This window comes from Acipenser ruthenus, chromosome 10, assembly GCF_902713425.1.
Source record: "Acipenser ruthenus chromosome 10, fAciRut3.2 maternal haplotype, whole genome shotgun sequence".
NCBI lineage: Eukaryota > Metazoa > Chordata > Actinopteri > Acipenseriformes > Acipenseridae > Acipenser > Acipenser ruthenus.
The window spans coordinates 41,427,472-41,451,395 of NC_081198.1; the positions used below are offsets into that span (position 1 = coordinate 41,427,472).

Consider the following 23,924-nt stretch of genomic DNA (forward strand, 5'->3'; position numbering starts at 1 on the left):
GCTGGTGGAGGTGGGACCAGCAGGTATTCACCCTCTGCTGGCAGCTTGGGTCCTAGGGCTGTGGAAGCCCCGACTTCCCTCTCTTCGGGCTGTGGACGCACCGACTCCTCCCTTTTGGGCTGTGGACGCCCCGACTCCTCCCTGTTGGGCTGTGGACGCACCGACTCCTCCCTGTTGGGCTGTGGACGCACCGACTCCTCCCTGTTGGGCTGTGGACGCACCGACTCCTCCCTGTTGGGCTGTGGACGTTCGGGCTCCCCCCACTCAGGCGTAGGACGTTCGGGCTCCTCCCACTCAGACGTAGGACGTTCGGGCTCCTCCCACTCAGGCGTAGGACGTTCGGGCTCCTCCCACTCAGACGTAGGACATTCGGGCTCCTTCCGCTTGGGCTCCTCCCATTTGGGCTGTGGATGCTCAGGCTCCTCCCATTTGGGCTGTGGAGGCAAAACCAGCAGGCATTCACCCTCTGCTGGTGGAGATGGGGACAGCAGGTACTCACCCTCTGCTGGTGGAGATGGGGACAGCAGGTACTCACCCTCTGCTGGTGGAGATGGGGACAGCAGGTACTCCTCTGCTGGTGGTCCTGCTACCTGGGCTGCTGTTCCATTTATGGTTGCCTCCAGGTAGCTGAGGACAAACTCCACACCTTCCTCCAAGGTGTTTGGGGTGTGTTTCTCCTGATATGCCTCCCATCTCTCACTGTCCATCATCCACAGGGCCCGGACGACTATGGGCAGAGACTGGGCCTCCAGCCCAGCATTTTCCAGCAACCAGCCCCGCAGTTTGATGGCGTCTTCTGCCATTGACTTTTTTTTTTTTTTTTTTTTAAATCCAGACCCCTCCTGGTCTGACGCTTGGAGGCGCGGCTATCCCACGAAGACACCACGTGTCACAAAGACGGCCGGAGTGGGTGGCGTCAGACCAGAAACAGGAACACAAACGACAGAGAGATGGGGTTTTGGTGAGGCTGAACGCGTGATCGCGTTCAGCATTTAATAAACAGAACAGAAAATAAAAGGTTGGAACAGACAAAAACACTGGACACGGCACTATAGCCAAAATAAATAGACATACAAAACGACTAAACACTAAACAGACGGTGCAGGACAGACAGACGACCAAACACGGTGAGTGAAAACACTTAACTATTCTTCTTCTTATTATTATTACCTCCGTCTCCAATCCCGTTCTCCACTCACTGAACACCAACCCTGACTGACTAAAAATGTGCCTATTTATACTGTTGTGCTGGGATTCAATTACTAATTAATTATTCACTTGAATCCCAGCACGTGAATTAATTCTGTGCAACCCCGTGCTCACATATTACATTTAACCAGCACGTGAAGAGATTTGTGCTCTCCTCGTGCCTAAATACAAATCTACACTTTAAATACACGTGAAACACAGACCCGTTTATATCCCGTGTACCAATCTATACAACAACATTAACATACGCACGCATACATACATACACAGAACACACAAATGCACACAGGGGCGGGGCACTTTGCCACAGTCATGCTGTGGGTAAAAAAATCTTGTCTAGCTTATTTGTTTATCCAAATTGAGCTTCAAATGAATGGTTTACAACCCAGTACTTTTATTTGGTTCGGGATCTGTAGCCATATAACCTGCTTCTAGATCCTGACCACACAATGAGAGTGGGGGAAACAGGTTCACATAGAAACATTTCGATTCTTAAAATATGAATCTCTAGATGTACCATTTCAGTCATGTACAGATGAATCTAGCAAGTTTCTCTTTTATACATTACAGTCAAAAGTTTCCTATTCTACTATTAACAAAGCTTCCACTCTTTAGTGTTCTTGTCACACTAGCCCAGTCACTTGTACAGACAGGAACATCAATCATCCCTAATTTCCATTCCCCAGGAGCAGCTGCCCTCTCAACACAATCTACTAAAACAGCACTTGACCTATTTGTTCCCGTCGTCTCCCTCGACGCTTGTTGCTGTAATGGCTCACCTGGGACACTACTTTACATTTTCAGCAATATCTAAAAAAAAAACCCGACAAACTTTACAATTGTTACAAGGGCAATATGGACAGGTGTGTTTAATCACACAGACACCTCATTAACCAGGTAGTGACGGAACAAGTGAAGAATCCCCACCCCCACTTATTGTTTGAACACTGAACTACATTTTATGAAGAGTTTGAATAAAATATACTGAATATGTTCTCCAGCCCTGTTTCATAATACAGTGAATTACTGTTCAAGTAACATTTCACAGGATTCACTACATAACTTATTAAACCACGGACACTGCTTTTTTAGCCTCAGTGGAAAATTGGTGACTTGTCGATAATATTTAAATGCTTAAAGTGGATATGTCTAACAAAAATATTTACTTAATAACTCTGCGGTACACTTATTCGCTATATTGGTTTTAAAAAACACAGCTTTTACAGAAAACACAGTTACAGCAAATGTAGTACATTTTTTAAAAATGGTATCTGGTCTTACTAGGTTAAAGAAAGCTGGTTGCAGCAACCATTACTTTCAGTTAGTCTTTCACTTCCTTTGTCATTTCACCTGGAGAGTGAAACTGTCCACACTATTTCCTGTCTTCAACCAACTACTTGCTTCCTCTGATGACCACCATGCTTTGCAGCCAGTGGCATGCTTTGACCCCAGACACACTGTTGAGGTTAAATGTCCTAGGAAGATAATCAGTAACAAAACTACCTCAAAGTAAGGTAAGCAAACTGATAACTCTCTTTAACCTAGTATAATCAAGTTTTCTAATGAAAATAAATTCATGCATTTTATAGCAAACCTTTCAAAACTCAACATTTAGACCTAGGTAGAGAACCAAAGTGTGTGACAGGTAAGATTTATCAAGTTATTTTGTTCGCTATAACCACATTTAGTAGTAACAATGGACATTCTGGTCTTTGACCAGTTAGTTAATTGGTGACTGGGGGAGCGAAAAAACTCCCAGCAACATGCACAGTAGAGGAGTTACATGCCGTTTTATATGTTAGACCGCCACAGAGATACCGAAAGACAGCTGAAAACATTTTTTGGTTTACGTCAGCAATATTTCAAGAGAGTCAGGACCGCAAATGCAGCAAGCAGATTGGTTGATTAGGTTCACACTGATTGTTATGATCCAGCGGGATACATACACGTGAGACACCAGCTCATATGGACAAAACTCTACACACCAAGTAGCTAAACAGATTAATACCAGTATGCTGCATAATAACTAATTCAAAGCTACAAGGCTTATTTCTAAAATGATATTCACTAGAAAAAAGGGATGAAACAATGAAATTATATATATATTATATATACATATGTTTAACATTGGTGTGTAACGATTCCCAACTTAATATTTTATAAATGTGTTCCTCACTTAGTTGTTATTTCACTTGTTTTAGATTACATTTGTATATTAGATCTAGAATTATATGGTGTAGTATTTTTTTTTTTTTTTTAAATACTTAAATCTGGCCATTGAGGCTGAAGAGGTTGATGATAAACAGTGCAAAGACTTACTCAAGCAGGATCGTTTGGTAGCAGCACTTGCTCCACCACAACACAAATCTCCTCCTCGATGCACCAGCTCCAATTCTAGATTTGTCCTAAAAGCAGAAAAAGGATTACAATGCTAATATACCAAAGAAAAAAATAAATACATTTGATAACTGGAATACAATTAAATTCTATCCTATTTTAGGCTTTTACTATGCTGGAGAGCATCAGTTTCAAAAGGTTTATACTAGTACAATTCAATAAGGTTTATGCACAAGCAAGCGGAAGTTCCAAAGAATAGTGGTCAATTTTCTCTAACAGGTTCAAACAGTAAAGATAAACCACCACGGCCATTATAAAATTGTTCTCTATTAAGCTGCTCAATCGAACCAGTGACATCTCTCCAAGAGATCACAACCAATACGCAGGTGTGGCGGAGTGTCCCCCCCCTATGTATTTATTTATTATTATTTGTATTATTGTTTGCAGCGCGGATAACAGCGCTGCGTATTTGTTATTTATAATTTAAAAACCCGTGAGGATGCGTGGCTGATCAGCTACTGATTATTTAACTAGCTGACAGTCACGCATGCTTACCAAACACGTGCAGACTGTGGCCGAGGGGTAATAAGATAATTAACAGCTAGTTAACCCCTCGGTCAGAGTAGAAGAACCTGCAGCTGTCCATGCGGCGGGGTTGTTGAGTATAGAGAGGAGAGTACGGGGAGCGGAGAGAGAGAGCGAGGAGAATAAACAGAAACAAGTATATCTTATTTATATAGCAATTGTTCATTATATTCTCCTCGCTCTCTCTCAGTAATATTAGTATGTCAGGTAGGACAGAAAAATCATTATTTAAAAATACTTATTCTCAAACATGGTAGTTAGAAATATCTACTATGTGTTAGAAAACACTGCACACTGGATAAACTATTATCAAGTTTCAAAGACACATGGATACAACCAGATAGGTATGTCAGGCATAGTACTGTTATAGTTTAAATTATATTATTCATGCCATCATGTGAAGGATTCAGTAAAAAAAAGTCCAGTGCATATTCTTTCTGAAGCATTCATATGGTGTAAATATGTGTGTGTAATTAATTATATATACATACAAATATTTATATTATGGCTGCATGGACACTTAATTTACTTATTAATTGGTTACATGGCTGAGAATCTTTGACTCAAAGATATGTTTTTAGATAATTCAAATATAAATCTGGGTATGTTTCATGTGATTCTAAAAATAAGAAATTCAGAAATGTTATTATCCCAAAGTTGGCAGCTTATGCCACCAGGCTCTGAAGCAGTGCTTTAATCCTCTCCCTTCCCCAAAGAAAAAGCAATTTAACATTGATAATGTTCCTGCGCAGGGCTCCATCTGGTTGCTGCTGATAAGGGCATCTGTGTGGCAGGGGAATTTTCCACTCTTCAGGCGATTTGCAGTGCTCACTGCACGTCTAAAACCCACCAGCATGGAAGCAGAGGCCTAGGATTTCACACCAGTGGGCAGAATACAAACGTACATCACCATGCCTTAGTTCATCAAGGGAATATAAATAAGGCAGCAATTTTAGATAAAAATGAACGGCTCAATTGACCCCTGAGATGTATAGATTTTTCATATAGCCTTACATTTGTACCTGCTGGGAACAGCTCTGCCACTTACAATGATAAGACTAATCAAATACAGAAAAGAAGAATAACAAAAAAACTTGGTCAAACCAAAACTATTTACACCTCATCAACACCATACTATTTTACTCTTATGTTAAGTGTCCTTAATCTGCATAGGCTAACAGGCTCTTACCTGCGAATACAAAAATCAATATAATTTTAAGACAGCCGTGGTCTGAGAAGAAAGCAGTACAAGAAAAGAAGCTTTTAAGCTCTACACACCTCAAGAGAACAATAATGCCTGGGCACTCGTAATGCTTAATCAGATTGTAAGTATGCCATAGATAGCGATTTATGTCTGTTGGTAAAATGTTAGTTTTTAGTTGGGTTCAAAAAGAAATCCTGGAGATGCTCCCATTAGATGCTACAAATGGCCAGCCATGCTGGGAGGTAACGTATCTGCAGTCACCCAATCTGTCCCAAGTATTTTCTCTCCATAATGTATGCATCAGTATACTCCTGAATTAGTCAAAGCTGAATCACAGCTTTAAAAACAGATGGCATGAAGCTCTGTAGGAAGCACTGGAAGGTACAGGCTCAAAACTGGCTTTCAGATAACATGCATGCTAATGTCCGTCCTTTAACACTGGCTGCTGTAGTGTGAAAGGAGACACGGAATACAAGGTGTTCTGAAAAAATCCCAACGCAGTTAATCACACGGCAAAAAAAAAAAAAAAGTTGAGTCGATTTGTAATAAATGATGAATGCTGCTTTCACACTGTACTATTTACACCCTTAGATTGCAATATTGAAAACTTGGGAGAACTATAGGGATGTTGGAGGCAAAGTCTCTAGATCTCAAGGATCTTAAAAGATGCACTTGTTTACAGAAAACTTTACTATACAATAAATGCTAAATATTAGGGCTGTGCCTAGTGATTGATTATAACCAAATACTGTAAATAAACAAATTAAAAATCTATCTTATGAGGCATTCAAATTTGCATTTTGGACACATTAATAAAATATATATACTTGATGAATCTGCAGGAAATACAACTACGATCTCTTACAGTACCTTTTATTGAGCTATGAAAATACACATTGTGTATTGCTTTTTAAGAGTTACAACTTATTTAAATATAAATCTATTCTAATTTTGTAAAAATAAATAATTACCAGTATATCAGCGGCAATGTACTTACCTAGCTACAGAGTACATGAAGAGAAAATCATTGTCAGGGGAACCAGGGGTTTTGCTGTAGTCCATGTATTTCTTCTGTGTAGTGTTCTTTATATCCTTTATTACAGACTCCATCTCTCTACTAAGGTTGGTTTCTGACTGCATAAACATGGTAAAAAATATAGTTAGTACCCTTATGTTGTACAGTATTCGCACTTATTTATTATAAAATAAATTACTGCAAGTAATCGTTCTTACATAAACAGTGCATTTCACAATCTTCACAACCTTTTTATTTAAAACTTCCCAGCCCAAGGAATCCATTATGAATTGGAAATTTCAATCCAGAAAATAATTATATTGAGAAAATATTAAAAAATGAATACATACAGAATAAATAATTTAATTTATATTTTTTCAGAGAAGGAGAGACGCAATACCTTTTATTGGATTAACTAAACCATAACTAAATCACAAGCTTTCAAGACCTCTGAGGTCTTTTCTACCATCACCTGAAGAGACCTCTGAGGTCTTGAAAGCTTGCGATTAATTATTGTTTAGTTAGTCCAATAAAGGATATCACATCTCCTTCTCTTTGTCTATTGTCTCTGGACTGATACGTCTACCACTTTACCTATCAGCAATCATATATATTTTCAATATTTGTGAACTAGCAATCAAGAGTCCAAGAGTTACCTTCTCAAAACACACAACAAATGTAAAAAGAAAACACAGCCTTGTCTGATTTAACAAATTCCTTTTGCAGAAGTAATGAAGTGAAACTGGAACAAATAACAGTCAACATTGACTAATTGATTAGAAGAACCAAATACCGTACATATATTAGTGCACACACCTACAAAACCCAAAAGTAAAGGAACGGTATCTCTACAGTTATCATATTTACATCATGCGGGCAGGGACACATGAGAGATGGGATGAGGAATATGAAATCAAATGAAGAGAGATCTCTCTGCCTTACACTGGTGCTTACTGAGAATGTTCCCAGCTGGTCTTGCAAATCTTCCACCTCTTTTACAAGAACTGACAAGTTCCTCCTGCTGGGGGTCTGCCAGTGGGCTTTCTCTACCCCCCTTCCTGGGTAACAGGGGAGGACGCTGTTTGCAAACTGTCTGCAGAGGGGGCATGTGAACTCTCCTTTGTCCACAGAGAAGCCCTGAAGGACCTGGTCATTCTGAAGAAAGACAGAATTTATGAACGGAGTATGAAATTACATTACAAAGTCAGACACTTATAATATTCATATTATACATTATTTTATATGTCTATATATCTGTTTCACATTTCCAATGTGTTTTTGTTTTTTTCACTTATAACACACACACCTTACAGGAATATCAAAATTGTTCAACCTATATTGAGGCAACATATTGCTGTTTGGATTGGGTAAATGTAAATAGTAACCTAGTCTGTTGAAAGGGTTAAGATGTGAATCTGTGCAGCGTAGCAGTTATGTATATATTACAGTGCTCATCCATTATAACGCGCCCCATTATAGTGCAGAATCAGTTATAACACGGTAGGGTCGTGGCTCCCATTTGATCCATAATGCCATTACAGTAGCCCTTTTATACTCATTATAAGGCGGAACACAAATAGTCTTGTAACTATGGCTCCCCACTATAGCATTATAAAGGGTGAGCGCTGTATTATTATTATTATTATTTATTTCTTAGCAGACGCCCTTATCCAGGGCGACTTACAATCAAATACATTTCAAGTATTTGAAATGTTACAATACAAGTAATACAATAAGAGTATACATGTGCATGTTAAAGTTATGTGTGTAAAAGTATGTATGTTCAATGAAAGTGTCATTCATATCAACAATATCACATAAAAAATGCATGTTACACATAAATAAAATACATTAAAAAAATTTAAGTTTGCAAAATATAAACTCTGTGTGGGAATCGAACTCAAGGCATGCTTCCAATGCAGCTTGCAATACAGACGCTCTAGCTTTCACGCTACAAAGTTTGTACTTCCATTTCACAACATTTTCAAATTAAATTCAAAAACTGAAATAGTGCTTTTGGCCGATTTGCTTTTGCTGCGCCCATACCCTGAAAACATGTAAACTATCCCTGCTGTATAGAGAGTCTGGCAGTTCTCGCACTGATAACTTGGCGCGAGGAACTACTGTTCCTCTTAATAATCCCCCTATATACGCTGAACATTAAAATTGCTATTTAAAATAAATAAATAAATAAATAAATAAATAAATAAATAAATAGATAAAACACACGCAACACACAAATATAGCTGTCATTGCCAAACACTACATGAAACCACTCTGATATTATATATGGTAATTTCGTGATTAAATTCCTTTTATTATGAATTTATAGTGCAGCTCTGATTGACATATTACAAATTACCTGTCACCATCTATGACATATTACAGTACTTTTCATCTAATAAAGTTTGTACTTTGACTGGTGACATTGCTAAAAACACACCTCATGGAAAAAAAAGCCCTCCACCCCCTAAAAAGACCAACAACTATTGCATTTTGAAACAAGGGCTTTAAAAAATGAAAGTTAAAGATGATATCTTGAAGGACACTACAATACACAATGCGGTGTATGTTCAGAAACTAAAGTATTTTAAAAACAGGAATGGAGTTAAGCTACTTTCCAAAGTTTTTATTCTCACTGTCTCAGCAAATCACGCCATCTGTCAACTGATAACTACCGGTATAGCTTTGGCCTACTCGTGACATTGCTCAAAGGTATTTTATAGTACTCTATGTATATATATTTAAAAAAAAACACACACTACTACAATAAGTAGTTGTCATTTGTGCTTGTAGGCCTATAAGGTTAGTCATTGCTTGATGAAACAGGAAAGTAAAACAAATGTCCATTCTGTTTATGTAGAAGAGCATGTTTTACAATACTGAACCAAAAACAAAAAAAAAAAGTATGTATACCCTGTCAAAAGTTGCAGTCAGCTTTCTCAAATGTCTTTTTGTTGGCACATAAGTCATGAATCTAGTTGGTAGAATGTAAAGTGTGCATGCGGGAAGAGGGTTTGGTGCTCTAGACATAATAGTACTCTTTTTTTTGTTGTTGTTTAAACCGTTTCATATATATATATATATATATATATATATATATATATATATATATATATATATATATATATATATATATATGAGAATTTTAGAGGAAGACCGCTCCAATGGAAAGGTCAGGATATGGTTGTACAGTTCTGCAAATCATCTCAATATTACAGATACCGGTAAAGCATCACATGCAGAGATAGCTGTGACACATCTTCGACTAGCTCAAAGCATGCAAGGAAACAAAGATGTGTTTCGATTGCTGCAATGGGTTATCAGCAGTTTGCAGAAAACAGGAAGGTCAATAGAGGACATACATGTTTTCTACCATTCTTGAAGGTCTAACATGTATTCTGCAGGTGTCTATAACCCAAAAAGTTGAGCAGTTTTAATTGCATTACGTACATGTAAAAATAAATAAATGTGATGAAATAAATGTTTCATTCTACCTATGCCTCATCAAATACGGACATTACTCCAACACAGCTAAATTAACACTAACAGTGTCAGAAATGTATTGCCATCTACGCTGGAATAAAAGTCTCCACCCCCCACCCAATTGACTCTCATGTTCAAAAAGCAACTTACCCGCAATGACTCCATGTAAGACTTGTGACAATCTATGTGCAAAGTATGGCCACAGGTTTGCACATACACACCTCCTTCCCAGCCAATAGATACTGACTGCAGGCATGAACTCTAAATGAGAAAAGCACACAAAATGTCCAAGCGACATCAAAAGTAAGCATATACATGAAGCTGACTACGCAGACATAAGAAAATGGATTATAACTGTAACAAACACTTGAAAGTTTACACACATATCACAAAGATTTGATTACCAAACATACAAGAGATTGTATTCATGTTCAAACCTTGCAAAACATCAATTCTGAAACCGTATCTATCCTTGTTGGTTTATGTTTGCACAGTAACCGAGAGCTGGATTATGTAGGTGGGTCTTGAAGTAATCAGGAATCTGGCGAGGATGACATTTATTTATGCAGCAAAGTAAGTCGATCGTACTGTAATTGGCAATGAAAGCCATTTGAGGGCTAAATAATGCTTTATTGGATTACAGAAATAAACCACTCAAGACTATTTTGCTCAATCTAAATCAGATCATTTTATAGAGGTTTTCTAAACCTTTAAATACTATTCATCATTTGGTTTAGCTGCAATCTTCAAAAGGTTTGGGAAAACATATACGCAGTAAGAGACAAAAGTATTTGGGCAGTTAAAAAAATGAGAAAAACCACAAAGAAAGTGATTTCTAGCATTACTAATTGTTCTATTGAAAAAATATAAAGTAGAGATTCAGCTTTATAATAAAACAAATGATTACAAAAATAACATACAAAAACTAATTTCATACTTTGACATTAGTATTTTGGGTCCCCACCCTTTGCTTCCTTTACAGCGTGCAGACCTTTTTTTGTATTTTGAAATCTGTTCCTGGCATCTTTCCGGAGATATTTTTGCCCATTCTTCAACACATATAACTTTGGAGTTCTGCAATCGACTTTGGTTTCCTTTTTGCAAAAGCAGCCTTCAAAGCAATCCACAACATCTCGATGGGATTCAAGTCTGGGGACTGATGGCCAATCCATAACTGCAATCTTCCTTTTTTTTTCAGAAATTCCTTTGTAGACTTCGTAGAATGCTTAGGGTCATTATCCTGATGGAATACAAACTTCCGTCCAATAAGCCTTGTAGCACTGGGTAACAAATGAGAGTGCAAAATGTGTTGATATTTTGCAGCATTCATTGATCCTTCTACAATACAAAGGTCACCAGTGGAAGAAAAACAAGCCCTACCATCACACAACCTCCACCATGTTTTACACTGGGCATAATTAACTTTTCTTTAAATTCTTCTCCTCTCTTCCTCCAAACATATTGTTGCTTTCTTGGTGAAAAAAAGTTATATTTTGGATTCATCTAACCATAAAATTTGGTTGAAGAAATCATCAGGCTTCTTCAAGTATTCAATGGAAAACGCCTAAATCGCTCTCTTTTGTGCATTGTTTTTAAGAAAGGTTTGATTCTTGGTTTTAACCTATGGACATTCATTTTATTAAGGTATCTTGAATTGTTTGCTCATGAATTTCTTGACCATTTTCTCTCAATTCTTGTGTCAAATCTTTTGCAGTAATCCGAGGATTTTGCCAGGCTGCTCGAACGATGATTCTTCCAGATTTTCCAGACATCTTTCTTGGTCTTCCACACCTGGAGCTAGTTGCAGTAGTTCCTGTTCTCCTGTGTTTGTCAATAATAGCCCACACAGTGCTTTTCGGTAAACCGAGTCTTTCTGCTATTTATCTGGTAGTTTCTCCTTTTTTGTTTAGTTGTATCACTGCCATTTTGAGATTGTTGATGTACTCTTTAGTTTTAACTATTTTTTAAATAAAAAATTTCCAATTTATTTTTTCGCACTTGATGAGTATGTATTTATTTATTTTATAATTAACAATAAATAGGTGTTGGTTTTCAATCATGATAGTTGTTAATAATTAGCAACAAAAGGATTTCATACAAAATATGTTGATTGCCCCAATACTTTTGTCAAAGTATGAAATTAGTTTTTGCATGTTATTTTTCATTTTATGCATATTATGTAATAATGTGTTGTTGTATTATAAAGCTAAATCTCGACTTTAATTTATATATTTCAATAGAACAATTAGAAATTATATAAATCACTTTTTTGTGGTTTTTCTCTAGGCAGTAAAAAAAAAAAAAAAAAAAAAAAAAAACACTTGTGCAAATACTTTTGTCTGCCTAAGCCCAGCAAAGCTTCCAGAGAGAAAGTTTGTCTTGTGGCAAAACTAAATCTTTCCCCTGGGTTCCTAAAACAGCTTCAGTACAGGAATGTGCTCACGTGGGTGCCACAGCTGCTAGGAAATTTAAGAGAGAGAGACGAGATGGAAAAAAGCAGGTTCATCCATTTCAGGTATTGAAGGGAAAGACTTGGCACAATACAGACTACTAGGCATACTTGACCAAACTTTATCATTTATCAAAACTGAATGTATTTTGATCCAAACAAAAGTCATGTTTTTTCATATATTATTTTGGTTAACTACACATCTGATTTCAAAGTGTTACGTTACAGTCTGTGTCCAATTAAATGTCAGAAAAAATAATAAATAAATATATATATATATATCCAAAATGTGCTTACCAAACTTAATTCCTAAAAATATTTATTAAATGGTTGGTTGACAAGAAAGCACAAGGACAACACAGCAAAACTATGAAACACTTGGCTAAGCTGTCATTATAACATAACATCGAATAACGGATGCCAAGAGAACATCAAAACTACATAAATCTGCACTTTAGCACTTTAGCAAAGGAATGTTTGCTGTTGCAATCAGAATGCTTTGTTTTCTAGAGCTTGTCAAACAAAAAAAAAATAATAATGAGACAGATATTGAAATGGGTTCAGAAGAAAATGCTGAATGCACAAAGTAGAAAAAGAATAATCTAAAAACTAGTTTTAAATCATGCCAAAAGACCACTTGTATGGAGGCTACTCTGATGAATCCCTGGACCCTGTATAATTAACGTGTTCAATTATCTGCACATAAAGACCATCTGTGTTTAAAGATCACTTTTATATGGCCCCTTGAGCACCCATGTTAAATCACGCTTGGCTGTTTTCTACTGAATGAATGGACGACTTCTGAAAAACACAAATTAAAATAGCAATTTTTATGTTCTCAAAACAGTCAAATGTTTCTAATTGTAGTCAACAGTAATACACACTTTTCTTCAATGAACAGATACCATTCTTGACTTTCTCCTTTAAAAGAATTTCAACAATTAGCAGCCACAGACAGGTATGGACTAAAGGGTTAAATCTATGTGCACACACACACCAAAAACTTAGATCATGAATCAGCAGAAGTGACCATCATACTGTGACAAAATGTTTTAGCTTTTTCATCTGTGAACCCCTGAGAGATGCATAAAGGCAGGGGACCTGGCTGTAGAAGGCAGAGCAACAGTACATCCTCAGAAGGTATATTGGCAAACCTAACATTTTACAAACTGTGACAGCATCACTGAAAGGATGTCAAAAAAGGGCAGCATGAAAGTGACTGTACTTCTAGTTTTTACTTCTAGTTGTTTTTATACCCATCCTAAAATTATTACAGTCAATAACCAACAAACCAGTGGCACTATTTCACAGTTATATATATATATATATATATATATATATAAAATAATAATAATAATAATTATATATATATATATATATATATATATATATATATATATATATATATATATATAACAAATGGGTTGTAGGGAGATATGCAAATAAAGCATTACTTTTTTCTTTATATATATATAAGAAAAAAGGAAAAGGATATTTCAGGTACTTAAAAAGGTAGAATCATTGATTACAAATCAATTATAAGGACGTTTGACTACAAGTCCTTCATCGGCTGAATACAAAAAAACAGTGCTTTAAGAAGTTGATAAAAAACAAACGAGTAGTCTTTTAAACAAAATTCCAGGATGTTGATGATGACCTCAGAAAAGACTGTTCATTCCAAATGGCTCCAAAGTGCCTAGTTTGAAAATAAGTTCACATTCCTTTTGTTTCCTGACAGCATTAGCTCAAATATATATATATATATATATATATATATATATATATATATATATATATAACCTCTGATGCCTCTATTTCAATTTGTTTTAAGTAAACAGCTAGGAACCCAATGACATACTGGATCAATAAAAGGGATTAAGTCAGCAATGGTTTGAGCATATGAAAGTTGAAGAAATCTGTAACCTTAAAGGGTACATAAGTACCTTTTTATTTTATTGTGTTACATATTCCCATGTGTTGCTACAACCGGTTACAAAAGGTGTGTGTATTGTTTAAATGTGTTTTTTTTTTTTTTTAAATTTTGACCACTTTTTTAAACTTTTAAATTGCATTCCCGGCATCAAGATGGCTTCAAATGTACCCGCATGGACCTCTCAAAACTACATTTCCCATTATCCTCCTGCTCACTGGTAAATCCATCTCAGTTACATAGTGGGCAGGAGGATGATGGGAAATGCAGTTCTGAGAGGTCCATGCAGGTAATGGGGAGCCATCTTGGAGGCAGGGAATACAATTTAAGTTTAAAAAAAGTGGTCAAAATGTAAAAAAAACAACATTTAAACAATACACACACCTTACGTAAACAGTTGTAGCAACACATGGGAACATGTAGCACAATAAAAAGGTCCTTATGTACCCTTTTATTAAAGGCTTTTTTCTTTTTTTTTTTTCTTCTTTAAAATACCATGATTCACATCTTACACAAATTACTTACGTCATTAAAGAAACGCTGCAATGTTGTCAGCCTGACGTCATGCGTAGCTGCACATGTATCCACGGGGTAAATGTGCTCCTCATCGCTGGTTGGCAGCCTCTTTGGCTCAGTGCTCTTGCAACGGTGCCCCAGGACTGAAATACATTATGTAAGCAAAAGCTTGAGCGGACTACAATGATATGGTAATGAGCCATCATCATTTCTATTTAATGACTTACTCTTCTGACACAATATTTACATAAAATAATGAAGTACAGACACTTTGACCAGAAACAACATACATTTTAAGAACATAGATAGAGTTATTATGCATATTTTGCAACTTCTAAAATACTGTATTATTAGCTAATACATGTCTAACAAACATTGGCTCGTGGATGCTGGCTGCTCAAACTGTGCCAACCGATATCTCGTAATAAGTGACACCCTACACACACCGTATGGACTGTACAGATCACAAAAACAGATATTCTACCCAGGAACTACTATTAAACAAATCTTTACAATAGTGCGATCTATGCATGGAATGACAGAAGAACTGTAAGCAACATATGCAGAACTGATACATAGAGATAAAAAGGTTATTAAAAAAATATATAAAAATGTAATTGACTAATATGTAAGAAACAGACAGCAATGAAATTAGTTACCATTGCTAGTGCAATAATAAGACTTGTGTTTAACATTTGTGTGCAGAGTGAATACACAATCTGAAGTTATTATTGCAGCCTGGATGTCAAACCACTCAGACTATTGCCAAGTATGAGACATTTGTCCTGACCTATAGTGAAGGAAAAAGGGAACAAAATGGATTTACAGAATTGAACCTTTAGGGCATCTCACGTCTGCATTCAGTCATTTTATCTACCCAACATTTTTGTACAGTTTCATGCCTTTTTTATGAAATATAAAAAAAAAAAAAATGTACTAGAATTAAAACTAACACATCCAATTCTGAACGAAAATATTCAACATGGAGTTCAGTTTCCAGGAAATGTGTTTTAGCTTAACAACAAAAAAAAGTTTTGTTAATATTTCAATTCTACACCACAAAACAGTAGTCAATAAATTCGAGTGAATTTTATCAGTCAAACTTGAAGATCATGTTTCTTTTTACTTACCGGACGAGGCTTGTAACAGAACTACTAAGCCAGTAGGCCGGTCTTCTGTAGATGGACCACTCTGCCCACAAATGACGCAGTCATAAAGGATCTCAGAAACCTGCTGCTCTGATGATCCAAGGTCCATGGCAGCATCAGCATCAGGTGACTCTTTAAATCAAAATATGTATGTATTTGTAACAAAACTTTTAATTAAAAAAAAAAAAAAAGAAAACTACATAAGTTTTTTTCTTTATTTTTAACGGTTTATAATATACAGTTCTTCCATACATTAAAGAACTTATCGAATTCGCTCGAGTAAAAAAGTCGACCTTGTGTCGAGCCCCCCATTGTGAGGGCGAGATTCAGATATAATTTGTTATTGAAACAGATGGTAAGTTTAGTGAAACAGAAAACAAAAATTAACTCCTGAAATCGAAACTGTTGTTACAGTGCACTTCAGGCGTTAGTTTTCCTAAACATATGTATTTAGATATCCTGACGGTGTTTGAGTGGCAGATTTGCAAAAATAACTAAAAGGTAAAAGCTCTTCTACCTAGAACCGTCAGACACGACATTTTGTCGCGTATTACAACACAGTACATTTTGTTTTGTTTGTTTTTTTGTATATTTTTTTGTATTTTTTTGTTTAGTATACAATCCCCGCCCCAACTTCCTTCCTAGCCCACACGATAGTATGTATTTCAGTGGAATGTGGTGTGGTCTGGCTGTGTAATTCAATGAAATTCAATGTTTTACGGGACAGCTCCTGGATGTAAACAGACAATGTCATGGAATCGTCATATCTTGAGATGTTTGTGTTTTGATTTGAGAGAAACTAGAAGCATTTGCTCTGGCAACGAGGGCAACAAGGATTTGCCCACAACAATGTCAATGGAGGTGCACTGTTTCGACAGAAGCACTCTGTTGCAGGGTCACGCTGTAACAATCAGCCCTTAGCTTATAGCCAACTATATACAGTACTGTGCAAAGGTTTTAGGTAGGTGTGAAAAAATGCTGTAAAGTAAGAATGCTTTCAAAAATAGACATGTTAATAGATTATATTTATCAATTAACTAAATACAAAGTGAGTGAACAGAAGAAAAATCTAAATCAAATCCATATTTGGTGTGACCACCCTTTGCCTTCAAAACAGCATCAATTCTTCTAGGTACACTTGCACAAAGTCAGGGATTTTGTAGGCATATAGTCAGGTGTATGATTAAACAATTATACCAAACAGGTGCTAATGATCATCAATTCAATATGTAGGTTGAAACACAATCATTAACTGAAACAGAAACAGCTGTGTAGGAGGAATAAAACTGGGTGAGGAACAGCCAAACTCAGCTAACAAGGTGAGGTTGCTGAAGACAGTTTACTGTCAAAAGTCATACACCATGGCAAGACTGAGCACAGCAACAAGACACAAGGTAGTTATACTGCATCAGCAAGGTCTCTCCCAGGCAGAAATTTCAAGGCAGACAGGGGTTTCCAGATGTGCTGTCCAAGCTCTTTTGAAGAAGCACAAAGAAACGGGCAACGTTGAGGACCGTAGACGCAGTGGTCGGCCAAGGAAACTTACTGCAGCAGATGGAAGACACATCATGCTTACTTCCCTTCGCAATCGGAAGATGTCCAGCAGAGCCATCAGCTCAGAATTGGCAGAAAACAGTGGGACCCTGGTAGACCCATCTACTGTCCGGAGAAGTCTGGTCAGAAGTGGCCTTCATGGAAGACTTGCGGCCAAAAAGCCATACCTCCGACGTGGAAACAAGGCCAAGCGACTCAACTATGCACGAAAACACAGGAACTGGGGTGCAGAAAAATGGCAGCAGGTGCTCTGGACTGATGAGTCAAAATTTGAAATATTTGGCTGTAGCAGAAGGCAGTTTGTTCGCCGAAGGGCTGGAGAGCGGTACACGAATGAGTGTCTGCAGGCAACAGTGAACAGTGAGGTTCCTTGCAAGTTTGGGGCTGCATTTCTGCAAATGGAGTTGGGGATTTGGTCAGAATTAATGGTCTCCTCAATGCTGAGAAGTACAGGCAGATACTTATCCACCATGCAATACCATCAGGGAGGCATCTGATTCGCCCCAAATTTATTCTGCAGCATGACAAAGACCCCAAACATACAGCGAAAGTCATTAAGAACTATCTTCAGCGTAAAGAAGAACAAGGAGTCCTGGAAGTGATGGTATGGCCCCCACAGAGCCCTGATCTCAACATCGAGTCTGTCTGGGATTACATGAAGAGAGAGAAGCAACTGAGGCTGCCTAAATCCACAGAAGAACTGTGGTTAGTTCTCCAAGATGTTTGGGCCAACCTATCTGCAGAGTTCCTTCAAAAACTGTGTGCAAGTGTACCTAGAAGAATTGATGCTGTTTGAAGGCAAAGGGTGGTCACACCAAATATTGATTTGATGTAGATATTTCTTCTGTTCACTCACTTTGCATTTTGTTAATTGATAAATATAAACTATTAACATGTCTATTTTTGAAAGCATTCTTACTTTACAGCATTTTTTCACACCTGCCTAAAACTTTTGCACAGTACTGTACGTTCCCAGAAATTAGAACTAGTTACTGTGCCAAATATAAGAACACCTAAAATATTTAAGTACAGAAGGATTGATTGACAGTAAAAAAAAAAAACACATAACTTGCACTATTTGCTTAACACAAGAAAAACTATTTGCACTCCAATAAGGCCATGAAATCAAGCTTGCAAAAAAAAAAAAAAACAACCACAACAAACAATTCAGATTGAATAATATTAACTGGAGAGCGTACATTTAAACTTCATCCCCCATGAATTAATTGACCATAAGGTTGCAATGTTCCGTTCGTTTAAAGCAATTGTTCAGTACAACAAAAACAAAAAAAGTGAATCACAAAAGCATGTTCAGTGAAGCAGAACGAGTCAGTTCTCTCTCTGAACTAAGTTAACCTGATCTTAACCGAACTTTTTTTTCTTTTCAAGCGCTAATACAAACTATTGATAAAGAAAAATAACAAACAAGCAGCAGTCCCTCCCAGCAGAACTACAGGTGCGTGGCTAAGTACTGTATGTGAACTTGCCTCGCGCACAGAGCTCCCCTGGGTCGTAAACCCTGCTAGGTACAGACGGGGATTGTAGTAACCACACACCGGCCATGACTTTTGCAGACATTAAAGGTTTGCTGACAAGGTTTTTTTTTTTTTTTTTACTCATTTATTAGTTGACCCCCCCCAAATTTCAGGATTATGTTTTGGGGTTCCATTTCTCGACTTATACTCGTGCAAATACAGTATTTTTTTTATGCCGAGCACAACAAATAAATTAACATCAACTGGATGCACTACAGAGAAAAAAATTGACAAAGGGAAACCCAAATATCCCCAAGTTCCCCTTACAGAAGTACCAGGACTTTGAGCACAGCATCTTCACAAGCATTTTCACAAAAAAATAAATCTCAATACTTGTTTACTTTTTAAAACCTTTGAAAGTTCGTGGCACACACATTCAATTTGAAATTATGCTCAGTTCTATCTCTATGATCAATTCTTGCATTTATACATGTAGCAAGAACCCGAAAAATCCAATACACAATTCACATTAAATGACAATGCACTGTACTTGATATTATGAAATGGAAATAGTAAAATGCATACATGAAGAGATTTCAAAGATTTACCTGAAGCAATTTGTTAAATACTCCCCACTCCATAGTTACACGTGTTATTAACTTTATTACACGTACTACCAAAACAGTTCTTTGAGAAATATATAGAGAAATGTGTATTTATTATTATGATTTCTCCTCAACCAACCACCTACGCCCTTGCTCTTGTTACCACATTGAAAATAGCTTCGAAACAAGCTAGTATTTAAACTACTGTTGACATCTTTCACTTTAAATCAATCATGTTAAAGGTTCAAGCCCCAAAGGAAAAAGAACAGCAACTGTTATAGGTAATGGAACATCCTGGAAATACTTTCCACGACGGAATAAATGACTGTACTGAAATTCTATTTATTCTTGTTAAAAAAAAAAAAAAAACACATTTACATTTGTCAATTTATTATTTTAAAGGGTGGTCTGAAGTAATTATTTTTAATGAAGAGAGACATACACCATACAACAGGTTAAGTATTAAGAATACTGCATATTGTGATATTGCTTACATTACTATTATTTTGTGATATAATGCAGATGCATATTTCAATGCCAATAATGCAAAATATGTGGATATAAAAAGCAATAATGAGGCAGGTATACATCGACAGACTAATTGTTCTGTGGTTTTGAACAATAAAGCAGAGAAAAAACTAAAACATTAAAAGAAAATCATTAGAAAAAAAAAGGAAAAATAAACGTGATCAAATCATTAGGTAAAAAAGTTGAGTTTAAAATATATAGCTAGTATAGGGAGATACTGGTTATCTGGAGTTAGGCTTACATGCTCTTAAATCTGAATTCCTGTCTATTTTACAGAGATCACCCTTCTATATTATGGCACTGCAGCAGACTTGGTTAAAGTTGTCTTTTTCTTCCCTCTGGTTCTATACTAAGCAATTTGCTTGCTTCCCGTCATCCCTGCTTTGTCTCACAGACACTACAGCAGCACACTGAACGCCGGGAGGCGTGTTTAGCCAGCCGTTCGGCTAAAAGTTTCCATGGTAACCAAAAGGCTAGCTCTTGGCCTACAGTGGTCTGTCTTCATCATAAAAATCTGCAACATGTACAATACATATTAAACATGGGAAGCATTATCTTTTCACAAAATCAGTTTTATAGAGTCCCTTCAATCCCTACAAACACTGATATAGACATAGAAATGTTCATATATACTTCCCATCATTTCATAGAAAGTCTTCCGTTACAAATCAACATTTTGAGCACACTGCATAAATAACCAATCCATGTTTGTTTTTTTTTCTTTCCCTTCGCTGCACCAGTAAACTGGAGTGCTTAGCCTGCCAATGACCTTACAAACAACGAGCCAATTTAAGCATTATCTGTGGAGGCTGCAAACACATTTAGCCAAATGCACATAAACGTACATACTATAATGAAAAAAAGCTTTGGCAGACAATCCATTAAGCTGTGATAAAAAGATTTTAGTAAACATTTCCATCTTCTATCTTTTTTTTTCCCCCAGAATATTTAACTAAGAAAATAAAGTCTAAGCAGAGTCTCATATATAACAAAAGTGTTTTCTCGTACCACTAATAGATTTTGTCTGAACCATTTGAAAGCTTAGAAAAAAAAGTTACATCAGAAGTATACAACATTGCAAATCTAATTTCACTCCACTGGCATCATTAGCAGGGCCCCAATACTGATAGGTCACCGGTCACCCACATGCCCGCTGAATTGTCTCATTTTCTTTGCTTCAGTATATCCACAAATGCATGATGTCAAATGGAAAAGAGGTTTTGCTTCAGTGACTTATTTTAAAGTCTTTCAGAAAATACAGCACAACACCAAGCCAGATTAATGGGAGGTGTAAGCAATCTGGTTGGTTGATTTTATGGATAACTGACCCACACCGTAAAAACTACACTGTACTAGAACAAGAAAAAAAAAAACACATAAAATCACTCCAAATAGAATTTTGCTAGGAGCGATAAGATTTGTGGCTATTAGGTGTTTCCAAAATGTCACAGCAACATGCTTTGTTTAATTTTAATAGTTAAATAACATTTGTATTGTAAAGATTAATGTATGATCTGTGTTTCTGCATTGGATTTCAGTGTCTCATTGTGAAGAACACTACACTTCCTGTCAAATGTCATTTCAAACATTTCATTACAGACAAAATGAAAAAAGATGATGTCTATGTAGAAAGGAAAATTCTTCTTGCCCCACAGAAAACTCTACTTTAACTGAATGTAGACTATTCAAAGAGAGCTTACACAATAAATTATCCTGTCTCCAAATCTTGCCTTGTGTTGCTTATTACACGAAACTTAATTAATATCACAATTCTTACTGATTGCTTACAGGAGTCAAATATGAATTATATTACAAACATGTTTTAAAATGTTAAAAGTCCATTAAAATAATATCAAAATAAAAATTATGCTCATGTGGTTTTGGTGTTTAAGGTCACATATAAATAACATTATTATTCAAAAGCAAATAAAATGCATTAAATAATCAAATCTTTCATTATAAAGCCACTGTAACAGCGGTAGCTCCAGGCCACAGGTAAATGTTGGACCAAGAATACAAAATTAGAAAGGCTTAAGAACAAAGGACCCAACTACTTTTCTTTTAATGCAAGCTTGTTCACCAAGATCAAGTTGAAACATGCGGTTTTCAGGGTTACATTACCAAACTTCAGGCTACTAGAAACTTGAGGTATTGCAAAGACAAAGGTTAAAATCCACACTTAAATACCTGAAGTCAACTTAAGATATATTTCAAAAACACACAGATGCAGTTTTTATTACATTTGTAATCTTAAAAACAGATGCTTGTTAGTACAAGTAGTTGGTCGGTTTTTAAATGTTCGTTTCACTTCATGACTGACAATACTACTGTTGAAATGGATCAGCATCTTAATTTCATAATGGATTTCTTTAAAAAATGTAATAACTACATACTTAAGCCTTCCCAACTAGCTTTATTGCATTATTACAGATCTATAACATTTCAAAAGGAGACACAGTATTGACAGTATGACTAAAAGTGTGTTGGTGTATCTGCTGCAATTATTGTGAACCGTTTACTTTTTTTGCATTGTGAACTCTGGATAAATTCCACTGCAATAAACTTCTATCTAACATGTCATGCAGGGAAATTAATATTTGAACAGATGTTCCCAACGCTTTCCTATTTCACAGATTCACACAGTTAATACCAGACAAATATTTGTAATCTCTGTAACCTTTGGTTCAATCTAAAAGACAACAGCAAGCCTCCAGATTCTATTAACATTTTTAGATCACTAAAATGAAAACGCACACAGAGGAAAAACCAAGCTCACAAGGTCTGTGTTCAGAATGTATCACTATAATGAGTTAAACACAAAAAACACAGGTCTAGCAAGACTATTATTATTTAAGTAATAATAAACAAAGTCCAATTTTAATGAGGTTTCTTACTCCAGGCATTTATTCATATGTATTTAATGGTCGATAATTTAGTCTCTTGGTAGTAAAACCATTGCTACAGGAATTAATTATCTTAGAATACCAGAATACTTCTGAATGCTGCTTTAAATTTCTAATTGTGAACAACATTTTTCATTTACTAACCATTATGTGTCAGGGTGGTCCCCTGGAGTCAAACCAGCTATTAGCAGCCCAATATCATTGGCCCTGAACCAGCATGCATATTCCCAGAAGAGCATTTGAAGCTAATTTCTTCTTCTAAAAGGGTTCTGCAGATGAAAGATGCTAGGAAATGTGTGTCACCTTGCTTTATATTTTTTAAAAACGATGTTTTGCCTGAGGCACTACTATTTCAAGGACTCAGAGTGCAAGACATCCTACTAAAGAAGCATGGTTGTTTTGTGAACAGTTATATAAATGTATATTGACAAGATACAACATGAGTTCATGACCCTGGCATGTACCACATCAAGTTGATTGAGTAAATAAATGCATAGTAAATCAATTTTAAATTAATTTAAAAAGGTATTTATTCTAAATAAGATAATTTGAGCTGAAGATTCTAGCAATTAATAAAATACTGTACATGAAAATACTTTTTCGTGTTATATCCCTTCACTATATATATAAATTTACAGAATTTGCCATTTTTCAACTACATTAACAACATGTAGATAAACACAAGGCTTCTGGTTTGAGGAGTCGTAGTTAGGTCCCACATTTTTAACTAATATTTAAAAGGCAGTATTTAGCTCTTTCAACACTGCAGACATGTAGAGACATGTAGAGCTCTTGGAAACTCAAAATATTTCCTTTGAATGTACTAAAATTACAATTTGTATGTCACCAATGAGATAGTCTAAGGCAGGGGTTCCCAACCTGTGGTCCAGTCCTGGGTGGGCCACGGGAGCAAGGACATTCTATGTATTTTCTTTCTATTAATAGCGAAAAGCAGGTGCCGGCAGCAGCTGTAACTGAAG

General features: G+C 36.3%; 1 protein-coding gene across 4 annotated transcripts in view; it reads right to left on the minus strand.

Moving 5' to 3' along the window:
- LOC117404145 (E3 ubiquitin-protein ligase ubr3-like) overlaps positions 1-23,924 on the minus strand; it is a 73,593-nt gene that overhangs the window by 22,702 nt on the left and 26,967 nt on the right. For 2 of the 4 annotated variants that reach the window (XM_059032272.1, XM_059032270.1), the window contains 6 exons: positions 15,862-16,011; positions 14,741-14,874; positions 9,987-10,097; positions 7,305-7,505; positions 6,333-6,469; positions 3,529-3,614 (listed from right to left, as the gene is read on the minus strand). In XM_059032272.1, the coding sequence (XP_058888255.1) occupies positions 3,529-3,614; positions 6,333-6,469; positions 7,305-7,505; positions 9,987-10,097; positions 14,741-14,874; positions 15,862-16,011 (819 nt within the window). Of the gene's footprint in view, positions 1-3,528; positions 3,615-6,332; positions 6,470-7,292; positions 7,506-9,986; positions 10,098-14,740; positions 14,875-15,861; positions 16,012-23,924 lie in introns of all 4 variants that reach the window. The other 2 variants (XM_059032271.1, XM_059032269.1) reach the window with 1 other exon arrangement.